The 26568-nt window shown below is 39.5% G+C and overlaps 1 protein-coding gene across 2 annotated transcripts; it reads right to left on the bottom strand.

Moving 5' to 3' along the window:
- Nucleotides 1–4302: 4302 nt before the first annotated feature.
- ERMP1 (endoplasmic reticulum metallopeptidase 1) lies at nt 4303–25182 on the bottom strand. Of its 2 annotated transcripts, XM_057380136.1 has the most exons (15): nt 24746–25182; nt 23844–24145; nt 20319–20446; nt 19884–19989; nt 18876–19022; nt 17102–17194; nt 15514–15726; nt 14305–14525; nt 11331–11505; nt 10666–10856; nt 9876–10028; nt 9193–9395; nt 8362–8477; nt 7678–7841; nt 4303–6557 (listed from the first exon to the last, which is right to left on the bottom strand). In XM_057380136.1, exons 1-15 carry the CDS (start codon nt 25165–25167, stop codon nt 6393–6395), a joined length of 2799 nt encoding a protein of 932 aa, XP_057236119.1. In that variant the 5' UTR covers nt 25168–25182; the 3' UTR covers nt 4303–6392. The 2 variants fall into 2 exon arrangements, with proteins under 2 accessions (XP_057236119.1, XP_057236121.1); XM_057380138.1 differs by lacking the exon at nt 17102–17194.
- Nucleotides 25183–26568: the final 1386 nt, after the last annotated feature.

Genomic DNA, 26568 nt, shown 5'->3' with positions numbered 1-26568 from the left:
ATGAATGCAACTTGAACTTCATTTTAAGAGTTGAAGCTGATACTAAAATTGGAGGAAAGAAACCCAGTCTGAGTCCCAGCATTAAGCTTATTCTGCATTGTAGCTACTGGTTACAGATAATGTCTATCATACCTACAAGCCTGTTGTGACCTGACGTCAAAATTCATTATTGTTTTAAGGGGATAATACTTAAAGCTTTTTTTATAATAAAGAAACCTGCTTAATCTATGTTAAAATAAATAAAAACTGTGCTTCAAGTTAAAATTTTTCTGTGGTTCTGTGGTAATGATGTAAGCCCATCCTGGTCAGCTTTTTGCTGTTCAGGTTTTGGATATGTGCAAGTAAAACCATACGTTAACTGATATATTAACATTCATAATATCTTACTACTGTGCTACTGTTTAGCAGGTGAATCTTTTTAGTTGTGGAATTTTAGAAGTTTGTACTTGTTTAGTAGTAATTATCTCTATGCAAATCTTACGTGCTAATTTTGTATTTTAATTTCACTGCTGTTATACTTGTAATTAAAAGACAAATGTACTCAACTTTATTTGACATTACTCCTGTGAGAAAGAACTATTTCTGACTTCAAGCCATTCAGGTAGGCCATCTTAGAGAGACAAAGCTCTTAAAGAAACCACCTGATGAAGATCATTTTTTATACTCCTAGGGCTTGTTTTTTACCGAATGAAGGAATCACACCTTTACCTTATTAATGCATCCTTGAAGTTACATCCACCTGCTGCTGTGAAGAGGAGTACTGGGTGTAGGTGGCAAGTGTGTGATAGCAAAAGGGGACTGTGTCACACAGCCAGTTCCAGCAGTCCTGCCTATCTGCCAAGATGGTGCCCTTCTCCCTGTAAAGTATTTACAAAGGGTAAAAAATGCTGTGGGAGGTAAGTGAACAGTCCTGCAGGCACCCCAGACCCATGAAGAAGCAGGAGGGATTCCAGGCAATGGAGCAGTGATGCCCTACACTCTGTGGATCTGTACAAGTAAACACATGCATTAAATGATACACTGACAGTCTTGCAGTTAGCATCTTACTGCTGTGGTACTACTCAGCAGCTCAATGCTTTTACATGATGGGGAAGCAAAGCAGGCTGCAGCCCATAGTGTAGCACACTGGAGCATGTACCACAGTGCAGTGGCAACCTTGGAGCACCCACACTAAGCAGGTGCATAAATTAGCCCTGAAGGAACCTGCAGCCAGAAGAGCCCACACAAGAGAAGGTTTCTGGCAGTAACTGTGGCTCAAGGGGGACTCACGCTGGAACAGTCTCTTCCTGAAGGACTGCCCCAGCAACATCAGGATCCACTTTGAAGTAGTTTATGAGAAACTGTATCCCATTGTTACCAACCGACCCTGAGTATCCCTAGTCCTTCTGTACCACAGTGGGAGAGAAGGCAGAAGATAAACTTGGATCTGGGAAACAAGGGGAAGTTGGGAGAAAATGTTTTTATTGTTGCTGTCATACTTCAATTTTAATTGGTAATAAATTAAATTTATTTTCCCAAGGCCAGTTTGTTTGTTTCACCTGTTCCCAGAACCACGGGGTTCAACCCTGTCTCAACCCATCAATTTTCTCATTTACTTTCTCCTCCTGGGCTGCTCAAGGAAGGGTGTCAGAGAGCAGTTTGATGGGTACCCAGCAGCCAGTCACAAAACCTAATCCATCACGAAAGCTTTATTAATCTACAAATCTGCACTATTAAACTAAACTAGCAAAAATGGGCCCCTTAACCAATTGAGGATCGACATCTTACGGAATTCCAACATGCTGGCACTCTTCTTTTAATGGAAATCTAACACGTTGACCCTCTTCTCACTTTGTGTATCTATCTCACATAAAACTGGCTGATGTCAGATTTCCTCCTTCATAAAAATGTATACCACAATCAAGTTTTCTTGATGTTTCTCACCTCATGCAAAACCCCAGAAACCCCAGGAATGCCTCAGAAAAACGGCAACAATGCTGTCTGTTCCTTGCTATCAATTTAATACATCCCTTTACACTGTGTATACTTCCAGAACTGCTTTAATCAAGTTGCATTTCTGAAGAAAATTTTTCACAACCACTTCTGTCAACCCAAATAAGCTAGTTTTTCCTCTGTGTTTTAGTCCAAAGAAACCATTTCAAATGGCTTCAGAGCTGAAGTCTGTGAGCTACAGGTTAGAGACACATTGTTAAGTAAGAAGAAATACCTGAATTGATAATCTAGCCAGAACCTGTACAAAGGAGGTCCTTTCCATTATACACTGAGGGGAGAAATTGTCTATGGCACTAATGATACTATAAAAGATGGGTAACTTGCTGAGGGTGGTAAAGTGGCTGCAGCTGAAGGAATGAGAGCCCCCAAGTAAGGGGGAGATAAAGGCTACAGACACAATATATTGCCTCAGCTTAGTGTCCTTAGTTCTTTCAGTGCTGAACACTGTCTAGTAGGCAGTGACAGCAACGTGAACAGAGGGTGAGTGGCATAAGTCATACCCGTGTTTAAGCACAGAAAAGAGATACAAACTTGTTGAGTGTTCTGTTTATTACGTGGCCTCTGAAATAGGAAACTCCTTGGGCCTGCTTATTGAGAGAGCACTGAGAGAAGAATTTACAAGTCCACAGCTGGAGCCTGAAGCTAGCTACACAGCAGATACAAGACACCTAACTACTCTTTCCTTACTTTGAATTTTCAAACTACTGTTTCCTATCCAAAAAACTTCAACCCCACAAAAAAAAAACCAAATAATACAAAAAAAAAACCCCTGAAAACTAAACAAACAAAAAAAAACCTCAAACCACCAAACAAAACAAACCACTACCCTGTTCTCTGAAAAAAACACCCCAAAATAAACTCTGCATGGGCAGYTGTCGAAAAGTTACTTAAATTCACCTGTATACTCACTGGCTTTGAAGGTTCTATTTGTTCGTCTCAGAACAGATTGAAAGAACTGTTCCTTTCTAGATGAATTACTGCTAGTTTCAAAAACTGATTCTTTCAGCTTTCTGAAATTGAATTTTTTTAAAAAAATGTTTGCTAAGGGCCAGTGATGCTTGACTTCTTGCTTGAAATAAAGACAGCAGCATCTCAATCTCCCTGAACTGGCTTGTTTTTCCTGTACTTAGCATGTTCTCAAGCTGCACCCACAGCTTTGACAGAACCCTGAGGTGTTGCAGCCCAACAGAACCTCCTCTGCAGTGAACAGGTCAGCCTGGCTAATTTCTAGCATCAATTTATCCTCCAAGACTTTCATGAAGGTTGAGAATGCATGTTCTGTCTTCACAATGGAAGCCACAGTTACATAAATTGACACTAAGGACAGAATGTAGTTTAACCCATCTTGCATGTCTTCTCACCATTCTCCACCGAGACCACATACAAAGTTCTAAGATGGGTCATCCTGCAGACCCCTTCCAGATAATTATCAAGTCAGATTAGGTTTAGCCCTCAAGGGAGAAGAGTACGGAACATGTCCCACATGCTACAACTAGCTCTGTACACACTTGTTAGATCTTGTCTATTTGATCAGTGTTTTTCCAGGAGGATTGCAAGCCAACCTGGATTGGCAGACATTGAAGACAGGTCTTACTAAAACAGAACATCCCCACTCAGCTCAACAGCTTGCCAGTCAGCATATGATAGCTGAAATTTTCCTGTTCATTGCACCTATCCCAACACTTACTTTGCCTGTCAAGTAGAGTATGCATTTGAAGAATCTTCTAGGTATGGTGACACACTTTAATGATGTACTAGATTGTATAATCACACCATGTAGATGACTCCTTTGCTTTAATTTATAAAGTGCTTATTTCAGAAAGCTTCAGGAATATGTATTTTAATAGCGAACACAGTAGGTTCCCAAAGCCATCAAAACTAGGGAATAATGGAAGAGGAAGGCAATTTAGAAAATTATGTGGACGAAAATTGTTTCAGATGAACATAGGGTAATTCTAATCAACTCTTTACTACCTTCCACTAAGAATAAGTAATTTTTCTGCTCTATGCCCTTCTATCCTTAAAGTTACCAGCTTTTTGTCTGTGGGCAACCATAAATCTGGTCTCAACCATCAATTTTGCAAAGAATAATTGGCTTGACTAACAGTGACTCCTCTGCATCACATATTATTTCAGAAACCACCTTCCTCTCCAGGGAACCAGCCAGGGCTCCCATTTTAACTTTTCTCAACTCAAATGACTTTATGTCCTTTGGCCACGCTTATGTTCCACACAGCTCTAACACCAGCTGTCTAACCCAGGACCTCTTAGCAGTATTTCTACCCCAAGTTCAAATAAAACATTACTGCAATGAATAAAAACAACTCAAATATGCCTTTAATCACACTAAAAATCAAGTGTTACCAATCAAGTTTTGCTTTTATTTACAAAGACAGAAATTTGAAACAAACCAGACATACCTCATAGTTAAATTATTTAATAAAGATTAAATCCTGAGACAGCAGAAGTTATTGCTTCACTGAAGTTTCAGAAATTGCCAACAGGCATTTTTGTATTTTTGGCTCCCAGTATGAATTCTTCACACAGCACTTTCAAAGCTTTAAATCAGAGGCAAAATACAAAAATCAAAACTGAGGAAGATGGTAAAATATCAGTGCACGTTTAGTTCACTAGCTGCACATCAGCTAGAGTACAGTACAAGACATTGGCTGAGATTCAAGACACAGGAGTTTTAGTTCATAACTGATTTTCAAATCACCAATAGCACTTCTAAGTAATACAGAGATTATCGTTCCAAATCAGATACAATCAAGTGAGTAATGATTAATGCACATTAATGTACAAACCCATTGGTTTTAAGATTCTGATGGCCAGTTCATTATTACAATAATTAAACCTCTGACCCTAGTCCATGTGTGAGCTGACAATCTTTGTGAATGGCCCTTGCAACAAACGACACTGGTTCTTTCCACTGTTACACACAATTACAGAACAATCTGAAGGAAAAACACCTGACTGGAGAGTTGCTATCCATCACAGCTCACACAAATTAACTGGCGTGTAATTTTCTTCCATGTGCTCTGCAAACTTACCAGTACCAGCATGTTTCTACTCAAAATGATGACATCTGCACAAAATCTGCTTTGCATGACATTAGGCAATACTCATGAAAATAAAAAAAATACTAAAATTTGCAGTGTGGTATTGATACAGCCAAATGTTTCATGTATAATTTGAAAAAAGCATGAAGAAGTTTCTTCAGATACACTGGGTTCTTTGAATTTAAGAGATTACCCTTAAATATTAACCACTGCACCAAAAATCCCCAAAAACCTGGTAAGTATAAAAAATGGTCAGTAGCTTCTGATTTTAAAGCCTATCAAATTAGAATTGGAAGATACTCTAAAACACAGTCATATAAAATCCATTCTATGAAAATAATGTAAGAGCAATCCAGAGATATTAGACATCTTTTTAAGATTACTCTTTTAGGCATTTTTCCTTATGGAAAGCAAACCTTATTTTAAGAAATAGTACATGTATTAGCAAGTGCAATACTGTCACATTACCAAAAGTCTCTCCAGAGGAGATACCAAAATTAGCCAATTCTAACAAATTGGAAGATAACTTAAAATTTAGAATAGATTAWTTGTAAGACATCAACATAAAGGAGTGGGGACTCACATGCTCATGTGCTGATACTGAAAAATCCCAAATGGAACAAAAACACAAGATGGCAGTTAAGCAGAACTTTGCCACTCAGACTGTAACACCAACAGGAAAAGAGAGAGACAGGAAAAGCAGTAAAACTATGTTTTTTAGCAGAAACATACAATTTGAATAAACAATTATCACCTTCCATCAAAACATTGATTTTTCTGCATTATGCATGTGCCAAGGACTCAATGCAACCTACATCAGCACCACARCTTTCAGTGACTTCATCTGGTGACAAAAGTAATGCTTAGGACTTTGTCACCTCTGCCCTGCTCCCACAGGAACAAGTATCCTTTAGCTGAAGACTTGACTTTAATAGGACGGATAGGATTGGTAGATGATACTCCATCTGTGAAATATGGTTGTACATAGCATCAAAATAATTCCATTAAGCCCCTGTATTACAATTGCCACCATTTGCTATTACCTTGTCATATATATATTACCTCGTCAAGTGCAGTTTTCATTTTAAGAAACCCACTAGCCAAACTGCCACTTCAGTGGAAGAACCAGGGTGAACTGCATTCATGTTTACAGAAAAGTATCATTATATCCCCAAGAAAGTAGTAGTCTTTTAAATAGTCAAAGTGCCAAAGAAACACCATTTGCTAAAGTATATTAAATTCTTGTTGAAGTCTCTGGCATCTTGTTAGAAAGTGCTTGCCACAAGAGCATTCTGCATCAGAGATAACTCTATTAGCCTTGCAACATTACGGTCAAAATTAAAAGACAAAAAGATCGTAAGTACAGGACCAGCCAGAAGAAAACGTCCAGTTTGGAAGTCTCTCCAGTAAGGCATAGAGTTGAGGTGACTTTTGATCTTCCCCAAAAAAGTAATGTGCTGCTATGGCGAGGGAGACTATTCCATCAGAATGCTTTTCTGGGGCCTGAAAGTGAGAAAAGGACAACACAGTCTTTATGATTGTTCATGACTGTTCAGCATGAGATCAATTCAGATGCACTTTTCTACAGACAGTACCTACGAAACAAACTTCATCCTGCAGTTCTTTGTCCTGTAAGTTAAAATACTTCTTATCTTCAACATTATCAGTCTGATTACATGACACAGTTCAATCTGAAATGAACTGGCAACTACACATTTACATCGCAGCGCCTCTGACGTGTTACATGGTGTCCACTTGGTCCAACTTCAGTGTTTGTATCTGTCTGCTTTGCTGACAAATCAAGATAGGGACTCCAACACAGTATTTATACTGATCCTTCTACTGCAAATCCTGAGGATATATAGACCTTTTTGCCTAGCTTTCCTCTATCAGTGTTGCAAGGCTTGTCACACTTGAGACTCCAGTCTGCCTTATCAAGTATGCTTTGAGGATTATTTGTGTTTAGACTGCCTGGTGCAGGAAGGAGTAAAGGACTTTCTGTACTTTCAAAGATACTTGTAATATTTACTCAAAGAATAAGACACTGTTAAACCTATAGTAAAAACATACAGATATGCAAGAAGTTATTCATTGGCAAATTAGAAGGGTGGGGATACAGATCATAAATCCCACTGAAACAGCAAGGCTGGAAGCCTATAATGTAAAAGAAAATTTAGAAAAGAAAGCTTTTACAACTGTCTTCAGCTTCAAGACAGGTAAATTTTCTACCACGGACTCTAATTTCCCAAGAACAAGAGAGGAGAAAGACAAAGACAACTATACATAATACTAAAAAATCTACTCTGAAATAAGAGTAGTAAAGATAAAACTTCAGGAACTGTGAGGCTAAGAATGCAGGAATCCAAACTTATGACCTAAGACTATGGAGACATGAAAAGTATTTTTCCCTTGGCTCTTTGTCAAGTTGGTAGACTACTCATAGAAAATACATGGGAGCGGCTCTATAAAACTGGCAAGTTAAAAGAGGGACACTGAATTAAGATCTATCGAAAAAACCCAAAGCTTTAGGAAGTTACTATGACATTTTTCACATAGGAATGCAGCCATGGTGGGAAGAGGGCAGGGCAAGGCATCAGCAGGTTTCCAGCGGYGCCACACTCACCATCAGTTCTACCCAGAAGTGCCAGGGCACGGCGCGCAGCCCGCGGGAATAGAACACGAAGTAATCTCCCCCCAGGCTGGTGACCGGCACTCCGTCCCCGAGAGACCAGCGGGACAGCGTCACCCCCGCGTGGGGCCGYACATACAGTGACATGTGGCTTGGGCCTGCAAGGACAGAGATGTGTCACAGGTATCAACAGGCAGAGGCACAAGAACCCTCTGTTTTCCCACACAATGGCATGTCATCTGTGTATTAGTCTTCATGGTTCCCAAGCCATGACAGAAATGTCTTCTCTACAGAAGATGGTTCAACTTTTTCTAAGAATCGGGATAAGTGAGATGATGATGTGACAGAGGAACACAGGACCTTTTATAACAGAAATATAATAATAGTCCTAAACATAGTAATACATAAAATGCCATAAGGTAGACTTTTAGAAAGGACCTGCTGTAAAACAGTCAAGACTTACTCAAGACAGATGAGATTATAAATCCCAGAAATAAGAACTGCAGAACACCACACACAGCTTCTATTCAGCTACAAAATTGAATTAATTTATGCTAATCTCACAAAGCTAACTATCTTGGGAACAGCGCTAGAACCTGCAGTACTGGAACCAAAGCCTGATTTTTTATGGGCATAAAAACAAACACAAATCATAAACCAGAAGCTTCAGTCACTTACCAGATACTTCAAAGCTTAACCTCACAGAGTTCCAGGGCATCAGCTCCTTTGTCAGAAGTTTAAACTGAATGGGACTTCTTGGCAAAATTTCTGGAGCAGGAAGATACCAGTTTTTCCTGTACAGAAAAAGAAGTTTCAAGTTACTCTCAATGCAACACCCTGAGGTACTAAACATCAGAAGACAGGAAGTTTCTCTATAGTGCAATTGATTGTACTGCCACTACACAAAATATTCAAAATGTGTTGATTCTGTCCAAAAATCAGCTTGCGGCTAGACAATTATTTAGAGGGTGTATTAAGAGCAAAAGTCACCAGTATATTCATTCACTACCTTCATCTGTCCTAATTTACAAAAAAGATGACTGAGAATATTTGCACCTTCAAATACTTTTTGCACCTTCAAATATTTAGAATCTTTTACAAGATTCTTGAGGTGTGAGAAATAGCCAGAGCAGCTTGTTTTTACTGTGGAGAACCTGCTACTCTAGACATCCTCTGCTGTCAGCTGAGGTGAAGGAGGGAAGAAGGAAGATGGATACATCCTCCTACTCTGAGCCCTTTAGAAGGCCCCACTTCACCTTTTTCTCCACTGGTGCTTACGTGACTTTTTYCACACATCAACTCCTACAGCTCTGGCAGCAAACCCGTATTATCTCTTGCAGAGACTCCCTGCAAGATCTAGGCAGAAGTTTGTCTTCTGAAGAGGAGGAGGATTATCTACTTTTTGACCAAGATTAGCCTTAGTTTTTTTTCCCTTACGTAAGTGAAATTGCATTAACGACCACTGTAGTTTGCAGTAAAGTGCTCAAGTGAAGCAGAGTTCACACCAACCGGAACATGAAATGCACTGGCAGAATCCAAGGAAGGCCACAGAAGGGAGCTTGCTCCTCGCATACAGTTCTAATGGTGTCATTGATTTCAGGTACATGGGGAGTTATGTGAGATATTCCATTATAATCAAACCCATTGATCCATATACCAGAGTCACTTTTAACTACATTTCCATCTAGATCATGGAACCTTCTGCTCGTGTGCTAGAAGAAAAAAAAAACAACAAACATAGAAAGATGATGGAGCCTCTGGAGACTGCAAGAGTCCAGAGTGATTCTAAAATATCCACTGTGTGAATCTTTAAGGTCTACTGCATTTTCAGTATGCAGTGAACACATATCTCAGTATTTAAGAATATAAATGCAAGAATTACCCAGATAAGAAATATATAATAAAAACAAATTCAGAAGACGACTCTGATTGCTTTAGGCCACCTCAAACCACATTTAATTTTTAAATTACCCTTGCTTACAAGATTCTCCTACTTAAAGCCCCCTAAAACACCCTGCTCTTCTGACACAGATGAGCTGAACACTGAGACTGAACAATGGAAACATCAGCAGTTCCTTCAAATCCAGAAAAAATAATCTCCTTCGGGGAGGGAGGAGATGGGGGAATTAAGCCTTGAAAAAAAACACTCTTGCAACTAAAAAAGGCAATAGGACATGCAAAGATTTTCTTACCTGGAGAAAGACTCGCTTAGGTTTTGGATTAGCTGCATCAGAACTGTAAGGAAAGAAGATTCCACTACAAACAAGAATCAGAGTGACTACAAACACAGTAGTTAAAGTTACTAGCGTCGTTTTGGTACTTTTGACAAGGTAAATGAAGTTAATCTAGAGAATAAAAAAACAGTCCAGTTATAAAACGGCAACACTTAAGATATAAGGCACTATTCTAAAATTCAGTTATGGAATCAAAAGTACATTAAAAAGACATAACTACAAGTATCACTTGAAACAAGACACTTCTCTTTAATCTCAGTATTTAAAGCTGAGATTTTTTAAACTGATTTAATTTATAAAAAAGGAATAAAGTGAGTACTTCCTCGAGCTTTGAAAACTTTCATGTTTTTTAAAACATCTTCCAGCAAAAAAGAAATAAAAACTTTCCAGGTTCTAAGGCAGCAGAAAAAAATGGAAATCTGGGTGTATTCCTTTTGAAGTTTGTACATGTATTGTTCAGTCATGTATTACACCAAAAATGAAGCCCTGCTGAAAATCCAGCATTACATTTTGTATTTTACACCAGTCTTAACTACATTATCATAGAGCAATATAATCCCTGCTTCGATGACCTTTCTTTGACTAACACAAAATATGGAATCTTTGACACATTTCCTCGAACTTTCCTGTAACATTTAAGATATTATCAAATTATCATTAACTTCTAATATTAATTTTTAAAACCTTCTTATTCTAAACTCTAGAGACAGTTTAAGAGTTTCAAACAACATTTACAAATTCTACTTACAAAATAGGAAGACAGGATCATAGTGAAGATCACAATAAATCCTGCCAACACCATATCTGGTGGGATTTCTGAACCACTTCGTCCCATGACAGGTGTAAACATTTCGAATACAGTCCAACTAAGATATAGCATATACAGATAAGGAACAAACATCCCCAGCATGTACAACACAATAAACTTTATTGTAGCACCTGTGAGGAACAGAAAAAAAAAATGACAAAAGAAGTAAAAGCTTAGAAGGACATAAATACACAACTTTACTGATATATCCACAATACTGCTGCAAGACCCAATACACTGGTCCTCATCCCTGACATGGATATGGAAAGATCTCACTTTGCATAGCCAATGCCAGTATAACTTCCAAAACCACTACAAAACTACTCTTGTATTACAAAAAGGTTTAAGCAGGTTTTCTGTCCAAACATTCTTTAAATACTACGGTATTTTTATGAACCTTTATTGTTCTTTTAGCCCAAGACACGTGATAGTTTTCAGTGTGGTTTTTTACAGCTCTTCACATTTTCAAACTGTCTTCAGGAACACTTTTCTCATTACACAAATGTGACTTAGTTAATTTAACTACTCAAATGCGATTTCTTTTGCTGAAATAAGAGTAGGGGTAGAAGTTCTGAAATACAACTTCGGCCCCTCAAAACTCATACCTTTTTGGCTGAATTCCTTGTGGATCATCAGCTTAGTGAGTAAAGGAAATGCAACCCATAATGTACAAATGAATGCTGAACAAAGCCCAATCTGAGTAATCACAGCCAATGCTATAGACCAGATCATCAGTGAGGCATCAAAGAAAACGTCTCCCAGGTACTGCTCAGTCATATTCTGTAATAAAAATAAAGAAATTACACTTAATTATTGTGCATATTCCATAAATGCCATCTCACAAGAAGACAGAAAAATCCATAYGCCTTGTATATAATTGTTTTCCTTGGGCAAAACAACTTTGACAAGCATCATCTCACCATTCTCTTACCATATCGAATTATTCATGACAGCATACTTTTTTATTAGTTTTTTACATCTGCTGACGTAAGCTGAAAGAGAGATTGCATGGACTGAGGCAGAAAGAGGAAGGGAATGTACAAATGACAGGACGGAAGTACACACAAGGCTAATGTTTCAGGCAAAGAGGGCCTTTAAAAAAAAAAAAAGAATAGCACAGCATATTATAAAATTACATCATATTTATCTGCGAAATACCGATGTCTATACCTCCTGAGAATGTAAACTTGTTTTTGAACTGCAGCTGTTAACAGATTTCTTACACAAGCACTGTTATTTATGCACAAATATTATACTAGTACCTTTATAGGTCATGCTACAAGCTGTCACTTCAGAGGTTTAATTATTAAAATATGCTGTTTATTTTCAATAAAAGACATCATGGGTGAGATAACACCAGGCAGTATTCCAGGGGGAAAAAAGGAAAAAAAAAGAAAAAAAATTTAGCCACCAAAAATGTGATTTGCTTTGGTTTTGTTTAAGTTACATTGGCAATGCTGTAGTGTTTGCAGTGCACAATTCCTAACTGCAAATCTTGCTGGTAGCAAGAAGGACTGCTTGGATGAACAATGTTATCAGAAAGCACCTACTTCAGTTTCGGGGTGAGAAGAAATAAAAACGAGGAGAGTGAAGAAACAAACAAGTTGCCAAACCTATTGCAAAACATAAAACTTATCAACTCACAGGTTGTTGCGCCATGAGCAGGCACTGCCTCGGACAGCCAAGAAAAAGACTGGCTTACAAAATTTTATGCAACTTTTAAGTAAAATGCAAGTTACAGAAGCAACATTAACTGTACAGCTTAGTGCAATTACTTCTGATTTTGAGATGATCAAGCTATCTAGTAGGCAGTAAGTAGACCAACAGCCTGGATTGTCTTAAAAGTAGTGGAAGTATCAGCTGGTGCATCAAAAAGACTGGAAAACAGTAACACTGTGACACTGTGTCTATTTTATAAATGGCTCATCTTTTCCACAACGGGACAACACCACATACATGTTTTTGGTAACATACCACTCCCCTCCCCCAAAAAATTTAAAATTTTGGTAACACTCCCCTCCCCCCAAAAAATTAAAAAAAAAAAAAAAACAACACTTCCAGAGAAAGACTTAATGGATCCACTCAACTTTTCAAACAATCAAATGTTACTAAGTTCTTAAAACTTCCTCAAACATTTGGATGAAACTGGATTTGGCTGACAGCTAAGGCTTCCTAAATTTCCTTGTCCAAAACCCATACAAATGGCAGAGAAGTTAAGTAACAGCAAGTTGAATGACTAAATATCACTGCACCTAAAATCTCAACCTGGCAGGCCTGAGTAGTCAGTTTTTGCTCTGAAAAAGTCATCTATCAGATACTCAAGACTATTTGTATTTAACACAAAACCACATGGGATTGCTATCATCTATAATTATGAAATTATTATACAAGTTAAATTGCATTGGTTAGTCTGTAAAAAAGAATCCTAAGCAAAACAGATAGACAGACAGTAATCATGACAAATCACAGGAATGGAAAAGTAACACACACCAAATTGTCACTGAGCTTTGTAGGGGGCCAGATGACTTTTACCTATTGCACAGAACACAGACAACCAAGAGCTTTGTTCCATCCCCAGCTGTGGTCAAAACAACTATAAATCAGAATAATAACATAATTGTTTAGGTTGGAAAGTATCTTTGAGATCTTGCGAGTCCAACCTAAGCCTGGCACGGCCAAGGCCACTGGCAATCCATGCAGCTAATTGCAACATCTAGACATTTTCTAAATACCTCCAGGGATGGTGACCCAATCCTTCCCTGGCAAGTCTGCTTCCGAGCTTGATAATCCTTCCCATAAAGAAATTTCTTCTAATACCCAGCCTGAACCTTCCCTGGCATAATGTGAGGCCATTTCCTCTCATCCTGTCACTGGCTGCCTAGTAGAAGAGACTGAGCCGCACCAGGCTGCACCTTCCTTTCAGGCAGTTGTAGAGAATGAAAATGTCTGCCCCGTTTAGCCTGTTCTCCAAGCTAAATAATGCCAGCTCCTTCAGCTGCTCCTCAAAGCATTTGTGCTCCAGACCTTCCCCAGCTCTGTTGCCCTTCTCCAAACTCGCTCCAGCACCCCAAAGTCCTTCTTGGAGTGACAGCCCCAGAACAGAACACAGGGTTTGAGGTGTGGCCTCACCAGTGCCCAGTACAGGGGGACAATCCCTGCCCTGGCCCTGCTGGCCACACYRTTGCTRATCCAGGCCAGGATGCCATTGGCCTTCTTGGCCACCTGGGCACACCCTGGCTCATGTTCMGCCGCTGTCACCAGCACCCCCAGGTCCTTTTCCTGTGGGCAGCTTTCCAGCCACTCTGCCCCAGCCTGTGGCACTGCCTGGGGTTGTTGTGACCCCAAGCCACAAAGGCTCCCGCTTTTTACTGATGCAGCTCCCAAAGGTCAATGCTGCCATAAATCACGTCGCTCCTACATCCCTGATTTAGCAGAACAATCCATATGTTTAGATGAACCAATTTCACGGCAACATTTTAAATACTAGAAACTTTCTGAATTTTTTAATCATCTCAAAAGGTAAGTGTACAGATTAAACACCTCATTGCCTTTCAACAATAACAACAAAGTCTTGCCTACCTTGTAGAAGAACTTCTTGGCTAGCATGTGCACAAGAATGAGATTGGCTGCAGCTGCAGTGCCATAGAGAGACACAGAGACATAGAAATGGGTGTACCAAGAAAGAGCCCGTCCAATGACAGAGACAAACGCTGCCACCATAAGGACTGCCACCAGTGTGCACACCCAGCTCGTCAGGGTTAAGCCAAATGCCGTAAATAACTTCTTCAGGTTATGAACAGCTATGAAGAATAAAATAGAAGTTTCATTCAATACTTGTGTATTCCGCTGCAGACTATCAAAATATTAACTACCCCATAGTATAACTGCTTAATGACCAAAATAAAGGGGTTCCCTAGGAAGATGTCTTAACAGCATGGTTTACATCACTTCACCTATTTCTTCGCATGTCTGTTTGCAGACTTCCCTGCTGCAAGATTTATCCCAGAATAGAGGTGTATTTTGCACATTACAGCTTTCCTGATAGCAGAAATTTTACTAGGGAACTGGTGGAGCCATGGTTTCATTTTTAAGTATACAAAGCCCCAGGCCATTCTCTCCCACCAACCCCCCCCCAAAAAAAAACAAACCCCACCATCAACAAAAGAATTGTTTTTCTTGTAACTTCCTTACTCAAAATGTTTTCTGGATTTTGAGGAGGAGATGGGTACCTTGTCTTAAGCAGGTTTTTTATATAAAAGGCATAACTACATACTCTAAAAAGGTCTAAAGAAGATTTAAGTTGGTTTACACTCTTTATTAAACTTTGTTCTCATTTTCCACATTTGTTGTTTTCTTACTTGTTCCTGTCTATACACAGGTTTTAAAGAAAATGCTTCTGACCAAATATATGAACTACAAAATAAAAAAATATATAGATACTACACCATTTTTTTCAGTTTCCGGATCTTTACAAAATTTAATTTTAATCTTCATTAAATAGTAGGAGACAAAATCATGTTTCATACATGCTAGACATCTAGGCCCATTGTATTCTTTCACAGTAATAAATATTCACACATGAAAGATTTAAACACAAAGGAACTCCTATGGCATGCTGCACACCTAAAGTTCATTAAAGTTTAACTAGAAAGATGCCATAATGGCCTGAGCATCTTTTCACCTACACTTTTTCATTTAGTAAATGCTATTTATTAAAGAGTACAGTANAAAAAAAAAAAAAAAAAAAAAAAAAAAAACACAAAACCACAAAAAACAACCTAGACTTACCTCTGGGTTTTGGCTGTAATACTTTTTTGCTTAAATAAAAAACCGCAATTGCTGCTGTAATATAGTTCATAATTGTGCCAACTCGAGCGGGATAAGCCAGGACAAATAAACCAAGTATATCAAAGAAAACAACATTTCCATGTCGATACTCAAAAGATTTAGCCAACTTTTCTGATGTTGCTAGATATTTTAGGACAGCTAGAATATTGTCACCTATTAAAACAGCAGATACACAATATAGTTATATCAAGGTTGATAAATTACCACACAGTATTTTTTTAATATTATCATTCTGAAAAATTGCATAAAAGTACCCTCAAACAAAGTACCGTCAAACAAAGATATGAATATACAGATGATTATTTCAAACTGGTTTTTGGTGGTACACAAAGAATAGTACTTTCATGAGTTAATCTATCCAGCGGTCAAAATAAGTATACTTGGGATGCCTCATGTACTTAAACACCATGCCAATGAAAGGAACAGTCAGGCTTTCAGCCCATAAGCTCCTCTTCATTTCTGATATTTAGCACTGGACTAACCATAGAAGAGTTTATAATTTCCTAATCTTCCGCCTCTTCTCCTCACCACTAAGTGACCTATCCTGGTTTCAATGACTGCGAATTACCTGCCTTTCTTTCCCTACATCACTGTAAGACAACGCCACTATTTTCTTCTGCAGCCTACAGGCACAAGTCACCTCTTCCTGTCCCACAATACAGCCAAAACACAGGTAACCAAATGAGAACAGTCATTCTCAAATTTCATTTTACTTTTACTTGACCATCAGAAGTGCTTACAGGCTGTAAAGTTTGTCATTTTTTTCTTTTTTTAATTTGTAACATGTTTAGCAGGACAAGTTCCACCTAAAACCATCATGATCACTAAAATCATCTCATCAATAGGAATTTACAAGTGTTGCTTTCTGCCCCACAGCCAAATTGGTGCAAGGAAGTTTTTAAAACCCTTATTCTTGCTGCTCATCGAAGCCGGCTTCTATATAAGCTTAAAGAGGGAATGGTCAATATCCTGGATGCATTTAGGATTATGTTAGTTTTTCCTGGTCTCTGTAATTTTCTTTACTGCAACCTGTCAAATAGTCTGCTATGAGCACAACCTCTTGCAGAAAATAAATCCTGTATACCCAATCTGTGTGCTACCACGTAAGTTTCACTGAGATCCATTCCAATATAAAAACCTCTGCTGGCAGATCAGTCTCTATGCCACCAACTTATCCAAAAACTCCTGATGAGACACATTAACCAAAAAGGGAACTTAGTGAGATAAAAGGCGCACAGAATGTTGAGCAATCAGGTATCAATAGGTAGACAATAATTTTGATTTGAAAGCAACTGTGGAATCTAATTAATATCACTGGATGCTGATAAAGTTTATCTTCCCAAGCTGACCAAATATATTTCCTCTGTATTTAAAAGATATGCATTCAGTTAATTCTTTGTTCGTTAGAACATGACCAACATGTACTAAATRAGCAATTAGAATTATTCATTTCTCAGTCTTACAGCAAAATGAAAAAGCAGTTAAAATACTACTCTTTGGTAAATTACTGAATCCTTAAAATACCAACCTGCTCTCTGAATAGAATCTGTCAAAATTCTGTCTGATGTGTCGTATTTTGTGTGGTAAATATAGCCATTTTCAATGAATGCCAAATCTATTCCTAAAGAAAGAGAAGCAGCATTTTTTTGTATTTATGCAATCCTAAAACCCCAAAAGAAATACGTGAAAGCCTCCCTTTATACTTTACAGAAAAGGTTGCTCTACTTGTAACCCAGTCATTATCCTTAGAGATGAACAAAAGTCACCTTTGCAGAAGGAAGACTAACTTGGCTTCCAAATGTCTTTCAAAGAAAGCGGCTTTAAAACGTTTTAAAATATCTGTCCTTTCAAATGCACCAATTTCCATGAAATCTCTATGAATTCTCCAGTATGCAACTGGAGAAACACAAGAAAACACCAGATCATCTCAGCTTCAGAAAAGTTGTACAAGGTGCTTGCCAAACGTTTACTTGCAAAACTTCAATAAATGTTCACGCTGAAAAGTAATAAAAAGCAGCACTGTGACACTACAGAAATACCTTCCCAAAATACCAGGTGTGTTCTTTGTACTTCTAATATGTAAACAGTTTTTCAGAGAGCTGGTCTGAAAACCCTTCATTTCAATGTCCAAATAAGTTCAAACAAACAAAAGCATTTAAGAAAACCCAAAGGTATTCTGTTTTTTAGTTATACATTCAGTGTACCCCAATCACCTATTTAGCTATGTATACTAAAAGCTGCTAGCTGCAATCTGAAATCTCACAAGTTTTGACACACTATGTCTCAATTCTGAGGAACAAACTAGTTTTTAATTCAATTTTTTAAAAAAAAATTAAAAAAAAACAACCTAGAGGTCAGTGAGAAATCATTTATCTTTCAGGTATGATTCTGAACAAAGAACACATTGTACAAAATCAGCTTCTTTATTTTCAGGCCAGAAGCGTACCTTAGAACAGTACAGAATATGACAGGTCAACTGTTTTGTACTAACAATCACTTCAGAAATACCGCTTTCCTTGAGAGTGATTCCAGTGACAACCTGTCCTGGACAACAAGGACTTTACAGAAGTTTAGTCTTTTGAACTGTGTTCACAATGAGTGAACATTTCACAGTTCTTTCCCATTGTTCAGTCTCTGCAGAAAGGATAACAAACTGCAAACAGACTAGCAAAACTTCAAAACTTCCGTCCTGTGCTTGATTATGGAAAAAACCAACCAAACAAACCCCTCCAAAACCGCCCAAAACCAATCAAATCCCCCAAACAAAACAACACCAGTAAGAAAAAAGAAAAAAAAAACCCAATCCAAACAAAACCAATAAAAACAATAAAAAATCCCAAAACAACCAAAAAACCCCAAAACAACCACAAAATCCCAACAAAAAAGCCAAAGGGTCATGAAAATTCATTAATTACTATACCATTATCTCTAAAAGAAGTGATTTGGGTTTATCCATTAGAAAAAGATATTTCATTCCTGCATGCAGGTTATTAGTGTCATGTACCAAAAGGTTTCAAAACAGAATATTTAATAGAGTGCTGTTAATTACTGGAGCATTTTCCTGATTTTCAGGAAACTGTTCTGTTTCTGAAACCATGTAGTTTCTGGAAAAAACAGTCATCAAAGAAGATCCCTAGCCAAGTAGAGGACCAATTGATCTCTGTAAGCTCTTTCCTTAGGAAAAGGGAAGGAAAATTCCCTCGCAGTATGACAGACAAACCAAATTTGAGGACCTTCACAGTCAACCACAGACAACCTTATAATAAATGTAATGTGTATTTACATGTATTTTGATGACATACCTGGAACATTGCCAAAATCCCTGTAGATTCGAAAGTCTGTATCTGCTGGGATAATGCCACTCTGAAATATTTCCTGTGCCACCACAGAGGCAAAGGGATGTTTGGCTGCAACTACATATGCTTGTACCAACCAAGGGTTCTCAGGTCCTAATAAAAGATGAGCAGGAAGTTCACAGAAACTATTTTTTAAACTTTGGTTAAGATATGCATCATGGTAACAAATAATGCAAAGCAACTCACTGGACCCCACAGAGTATATAATGGGTACATCTGTGTTGGCTGAATGACTCATATTTAAGAAAAAAAATTAGCTGCACTTTGGGGGCGGGGGGGGGAAACAATCACCGTTGCCTCCAGCGTTCAGTGGCAGAGCAGATAAACCATGTCCCAAAAAAACCCTGCATTAATGAAGAAGTCACAACCTTTAGCAGAGCTTCCAATCCATCATGTCTGTATGACACATCAATACCATTGTTTAGAAAAAAGTCTCTCCCCTAAAGCACTCAGTGCAAGTAAACAGCTAAGCAGCTTTAGCAGTACAAGCAAGTCTGCAGTCCAGCTAGGCTGGAGCACAGGTCTAACCACAGCACACAAAACACAGAAGTTTTGCTGCTTCCTGACCATGAGAAGAAGTCATAATGCCAACAACTCCCTGCAAAGATTTTGAAAGAACTGCTGTGAAAAATAAATAGAGCATGTGAAAGTATGAGTATTAAGATACATGTCCTGTCTAAATGTTTTTCCTCTTTTTACCTTAATGTAAAAGGGAAACACAACTTTTATTATTCTGCTCTTTACACACTTCCCACCTATGAGGCAACTTCATGGCAATGTTTTAAACCATAAATACCTAAAGACTGAGAACTTAACTGCTGTATAGGGTTGGGAAAAAGGCACAGAGGTTCTCCTGTCTTTTGCCTATGAGTCACTTTCAATATTCCTTCAAGTCTGCATCATTTATTATCAAATTATTCCTGTGTAAAAACTGGACATAATGCAAGCTCATACCTGTTTGAAAAACAAGTTCTTTTCCTCCTACACCTGCTGCCTCCAGGTTAATAAAAGCTCTGATTGACTTAGCCCACTCATGTTGTGTAATGAAGCCATGACTAGCCTTGATGGGAAAGCAAGAAAAAAAAAAAAGTCAAATATTAACCAGACAAGCCTAAATGTTATTTGCCATCATTCAAGACTGCATATAACTCAAGACTGCACAAGGCAGGCAACACAGATGCAGAAAATACGAGTCTTCTACTTAAACTAATCCATACAATATTCTTAACACAAGCGCCTYTTTCCTTCTGAAATCATATACATTTTCCTCAGAGAAGACTGGTACTTAATTAATATTTCCACAGATTAAACACAAGCCGTATCTATCCTTTGTTAAGAGTTTTAATACTCTGCTTTGATGTATAATTTATAATTCTGGCATTTTCTCACCTGCAAAATATTTTCTTCTGCACCATTAAATAAGAATATGACAGCATGCTGAAGGGACTCAGATGATTTTGAAAGTGTGTTAAGTATTTCAAGCATCACTGCACAGCTAACAGCATCATCACTGGCACCTTAAAATAAACAGCAAAATAGTAAGCTTTACAACAAATGCACAGATTTGCAACAAAGACAAGAGAAGAAAAATGGTTCATGCTGTTTCAGTTACTTAATCTAACTGCAGTATAATTRTGTCAAGCTTTAGTATATTTTCTGGGACTGTTTGTACCCTCCGTCTGTATGAGCTGAAAGCAATAGTTGAAAGTAAAAATACGTTCAGAAGTTGAGTAAGTGAACTACAAGATATCAGATCCAATACTATTGTTCATGAAAAGCAGACTAACCAGGTTACTAGGCAAGCAAAGTGATCATTATCTGCTTTCCCAAATACAAGATGAATAGGAATGTAATTTTCAATGACGGCACACTCAAATTTTAAAAAATAAACATTCTCACACAAGTCTCCCTAAAGCGTTCTACACTGTTACAATACATTTTATTAAGGGGACAAAACCTCAAAGTAACATAAAGCTAAGATTGCAAAATAAAGCTAAGGAAATACCAGAATCCACATCCTTCAAAACCTCGCAAAGTATACATTATTGTAAAGGATTTTTATGTGCTTTCTACCATCATTCTTTGCAGAAACCCCTTTCACTCCAAGCTCAGCAGTCTGTCCTCTTTGAATTCCTCATCCAATCTCACRCTACAGTCTCACACCTTCTCCCATGCCCCACCAGTTCTTCATCTTGACTAATCATCCATCTTTTACTCAAGGTCTCCCATTTTCCCATTTCCCTCACTTTGGTGCAAGCTGTAGCACTTCCCTATCCCACTCTAATAAATAAAACTGGGGACAGAACAGAAATTAAAACTCATTCCTTTGGGCCTGGGTTGCATACTTGGCAATCTGGTTGGGGTCTTGGCATGCACTGAGACGCTGACAACAGTGTGGTCAGGCCCCAGCATGCTATTTAGTGACCCTTGTTAGCTGCTCAAAATGTTCAATTTACACATCAAAAAAAAAAAAAAAAAAAAAAAAAAAAAAAAAAAAAAAAAAAAAAAAAAAAAAAAAAAAGCAGCTTTTCCAAAGCTTGTCAACTGACAAAACTTAGACATATCTGGCTCTTCTGCAAAAAGGACAGAGTCCTGATACAAACATAAATCTCAGTCTAGATTTTAGCTTCAGTTTATTGTGTGGAATAAATAAGTTTGAAATCTTTCCAATACACCACTCTATACTCTATTTCCCAGAAATTATTCCCTTGTTCTGACAAAAAATTGCCATCTAAAAACCTGATTTAAAGCCCTGACAGTTACAGATTATCCTTAGTTTCACAGAATATCACAGATTTCTCAGCTGGAAAGGAACTTAACTGTTAACCAAGATTATGCTCTTAGCCAGACTTCTTTTCTCTAACAYGCTGTATTGAAAACTCAGCAGAGGAATATAGTAGTCATTTACCTGCCTTGTTGTGAAGCTAAGAAAAATGAAAGTTAATGGCCTCAAGAATCATCCAGATTTACATCTCGTAAAAGCCATGCAGCCACAGACTATTACACAAACTTGCAGAGAAGGTATCCCCAAATACTTCACACATAAGAAAACTGACAGGAGGTCATAACAGATTTTATGGGAGATATCACTAACCTAAAAACACCACACTATGTCTGCAATGATAATTTCAAGGATGTTTTTGCTGCCAAGTGTATCAGAAAAGAATCAAATAGGACATATAAACTGAAGAGTAGTAGAATCAGAACAAGAGACATGTTCTAGGACTTTACAATTTATGTTTTCCCTTAACAAGGAACACAAGCTTTCTAACAGTAATAGTTTACTGAGCTTTGCTTCACTCATTTTGTATCTATAAGCACCACAAGCAGATTATATTTTATTATCTGATTTTCAAACACATTACTCACTGATCACTGAGTCATACTGATTCTGGTTAAAAGTCCATCTTTTTGATAATGAAAAAAAGGCTTTGAGCAAGTAGCTAAGAGAAACACAAGAGAAGAGAAAGTTTCTTGCTTAGGTAATGTGCAACTGGCACACTAAGAAAACAAAAGAAAACAAAAGCAGCTCCTCACTGCTGGTGAAGAGCTAGGATGCTTTGTCATGAAGGGCAAGCACACAGGCTGATTTCTAGCTCCTCTGCAGATTTCTGCAAAAYCCTATACAAACCATTCTTATCTTTTCGGCACTTGTGTGCAAGGTTGGTGAAATATTTTATTATCTGAATAACTGTAGAGAAAAGAATTGACGTAAACATAATCCTGTCTTGTAACCTACAGAAACTGACACACAATTTGAAGACAATTTTTCATAATCACAGTACTGTGCTTGAGAAATGTTCTTAGTTTAGGCAGACATACATAGGCTAAACACACAGGAATTAGCATATCTTAAATTCCTTCCTAAATCAGAGAGCATGTACAATAAACCTGCATTTATTAAGTTTAATTTGGAAACTCACATTGCCCAAATATGACTGAGAAAGAAAAGTTCTGTATACTCTCTGTTACCAGAAAAAAGGCAGAAAGAATACAGCAAGTTTTGTTTCTGTAGCTAATACTCAAATTCTTCCTTAATAATGAAGACTGGTCACACATCCTAAAGGTTCACCACCAAAAAATAAAATACATAAAGGAAGGAACTCCAGTGCYCCAAAGGTGCTTTGTTGGCGAGTGATATCTGTGGGTGTTTTTCAACCGTAATAACAGGCACAGACCTGTGGCCGAGTGTTACAACAAACACTGTGTTTTAATCCATACCTTCCTGGCACTGCTGAACCCRCAAATTTACGAAGCTGTTTATGCCCTTGCTGCAATAATAATTTAACAGTATTAGATTTATTAAAATGTAGAGGAACAAGATYAAGAGAGCATGCAACAGTGAAGATGAAACTAGCAGTAAAAGATGTACACACTACCAAGGCAACAGTATCCCAGCCTTTGACCAGTATAGTCTTGAGACAGAAGCTTTGAATGTGGAAAGAAAAAAGCTGGCATGTCTTTAGCATATCAGACTGAAAATCTGAGATACCGGCAAAAGGAGGGGAAAACAGACTGGTTAGTAGGGATGGGCATAGTCTCTGGTACAAAGYATTCTGTGAAAAGAATGCCAGGATTAAATTAGTACAGAAGTATGAAAAGACACCTGGACAATGTGTGGAAGCAGCATATGAACTATATGCATAAGCTGTGAATTTTAAGACAGGCAGATAGAACCAATCTTTCTAGAAATTTAAATACGCATCTGTAACTTGCTGTCTACCAGAAAGTGAGAGTGAAATCCTGAGTTTAACAGGAACAACCTGTCACTCTGAACAATGAATTTCATTGAGACTAAGCAGACCAGTTGRTACATGCAGAATTCTAGCGTGGCTACTTGGTATGAGAGATCCATGAGCCAAGCTCTGTGGTGCACATAACACACAGAAACACAGAAGAAACACACGGACCTACCTGGGGTATTTGGTACGGAATCGAAGTGACAATTGGATAACACTGCATGCTTGGCTCCATTGCGGGGGTCCAGCTTCACTACCACATTGGTTATATTTGCATAGTAACTAGTAAAGCCTCCTAAAAAGTCAATGCTGAAGGAGCCTGTGGGCCTCTGTATGTCTACAGATATCTTGTGAGCATCTGTGCTTTCTCTTTCTATTCTCCTAATTTGTTCTAAGAGGTAGTTAACTGCAAGAACTTCATTTTCTGGACTTCCAACTGTTCTGGGCCCAATTGCTGTAAGGTTGTCAAGATATCCCCTGTAAGACATAAATTAAAAATTCAGCATCAACACATTYAAAATTTAGTATGTAACTTATCCAGAATTGTAACATTTTGGTACTATTTCAAAACTCAAGGTAAGCAGAAGCTAAAGCCAGTTAGCCAGTTTTGGTGACTTATAATGGGCATAYAGGCCTGATCTTTACTCATGACTCCTTATCTACCATGATATTAAGCCAACGCATTGGTTTTCTGGTCTGAACAYATAAATTCAAAAAGAAATAGAAGAGTGAACGGAGAAGCCAAAGATTTTATCTAAATTTAGCAATGTTCTGTATAGCATGCATGTCCCTTCCTGAATGCCTGAACACGCACACTTTCACTAAGACATACACCTGACGTTACCACTCTAAAACTGAAATGACAGTGACAGCCTTAGTCTTCCCGACTTTTCGGTGACACAATTACAAATTTGCAAAGAAGCTTTCCCATATACCGAGCACTGTAAGAGGCTACCGGAATTAAAGTATGGGGGGACGCGCTGTTTCACCAGCTCCGAGCTCTCGCAGGGCAGAGCACGACATGACCCCTCCGGCAGGGACAGCCACCCAGCCCGCCGCCCCGCGGCCCCGCCGTACCTGGCGCGGGCGGCGCTGAAGTCTCGGGGCCCGGAGGCGGCGGGCGGGCGGCTCAGGAGCTGCCGGTGCGACACCTGCACCAGCGCCCGCAGCCCCAGCAGGTACAACAGCACCAGCGGCGCACCCCGCGCCTCGGACAGCGGCAGCAGCGGCCGCCGCCCGCCCCGCTTCTTGCCGCCCGCGCCGCGGTCGCTTTCCTCCCGCGAAGGCGGCTGGCGGCGGTCGCGCTGTGCGGCGGTGGCACGGAGCCGCCACACGGCCGTGTCGGCGCCGCGCTCCATGACCCGACCGTCCGCCCGCCGCGCCGCGCAAACGCCGTACGAGCCCAAGCGCGGGTCAGAGCGCGGCCCGGCCCCTCCCGGCGCGGCGGGGCGGCCCCGGCGCTCCCGTGAGGGCGGGACCCGGCAGCGCCCGCCCCTCATCCCGGCAGAGGCCCTGAGCGCTGAGCGGGTGCGGCCTGAGCTGCGTTCGGTAGGCGCCCGGTGGGTCCSGTTGTGAGGCGCACCTGGTCCAACCTCCCCGCTCAGGCAGGGTCATCACAGAGTGCATGGTACAGGATTGCTCCATACTGYTCCCTAATATCCGCACTGAGGGAGACTCCACAGCCTCTATGGGCAACCTGTTCCAATACACGGTCGCCCATGCAGTAAAGAACTTCCTGTGCACCAGTTTCTGCCCTTTGCCTCTTCTCCTGTTATTGCTCAGCACCACTGGGAACAATCTGGTCCATCCTCTTGGCACCCTCCGTTGAGACATGGATGGTCCCCTTGTGGTTGTATCTTCTGGAGGCTGAACAGGTCCATCTCTCTCAGCCTTTCCTCATGAGATGCTCCAGTTAGGAAGCCTTTGTTGCTCTCTGCTGGATGTGCTCCAGGAGCTCCACCTCTCTCTTGTTCGGAGGAGCCCTGAACAGGGCACAGCCAGCATAGCCTGGGCCTGTGTCTGGCCACCCAGGCTGGGAAGCTCTCAGCAGTGGCTGCTTATGGAGAGCAGTGGAGCCCTGAGCCCTCTGTCCAACCACAGCTCCAGGGCGAGCTGACCCCACACCTGACCAAGGAGTGCCCTGTGCATTGTGTGCTGCCTCACGTCGCTCGCAAAGGTGTGCAAGGCTTTTCCTGATTTCCTGCTTCTTTTTTTTTTGTTGTTTTGTTTGCTTGGTTGGTTTGGTTTTTCTTCAAACAGAAAGAAAGTTTACAGAAGTAACAGTGGTGTCATGCTGGGGAGCAGCAGAGTGCCACAGGGCAGCACAGCAGGTGCTTCGAAGATGTGAAGTCACAGCACAGGGTTTCCCCCTCCACTGCATTGTATCTCTGGCATTTCAAGCTGTAGCACTGTCCACACTGGAGCTAAGGTATGCTGGGGTGCAGAGCAATAGCTCCAGGAGGTGCTAGTGAGTTGCAGCTTCCAGTGAACTCATGCCAAGGAGAGAACCCATGAGGATGGGGCCTGAGCTGTGATGCAGCACTCTACATGGTTCTTYTGGGGGAAACACACTTCTGCCCGTTCTCACTCTGTTTGGTGGTCATTTTCCCTATCTTTGTCGTACTGCTTTCCAATGTACTTCACTATTCTTGAAGATATCCTAAAAGATACTTACTTTTTGCTGCTATATGGTGTAATATAGAAACAATGTAATGATGCTATCTAGAGAAATGGCAGTTTCAATAAATGTGGTGATGCAGATACGGCTGCTTTCTACTCTGCCCATGTTAAAAAATGAAAGCCAATTGGATTAACCTTTGGAATGAAAAAGTGTGAAAAAGCGATGCACAGAAAGGTGATGACTGTGCTGTCTSCACACTCCAGGTGCTTTAGGAAATTTC

The sequence above is a fragment of the Malurus melanocephalus genome, unplaced genomic scaffold, assembly GCF_030028575.1.
Source record: "Malurus melanocephalus ecotype Western Australia unplaced genomic scaffold, MMel_1.1 scaffold_437, whole genome shotgun sequence".
Lineage (NCBI taxonomy): Eukaryota > Metazoa > Chordata > Aves > Passeriformes > Maluridae > Malurus > Malurus melanocephalus.
The sequence above is the reverse complement of the archived record's forward strand: the minus strand, read 5'-3'. Positions and strand labels throughout refer to the sequence as shown.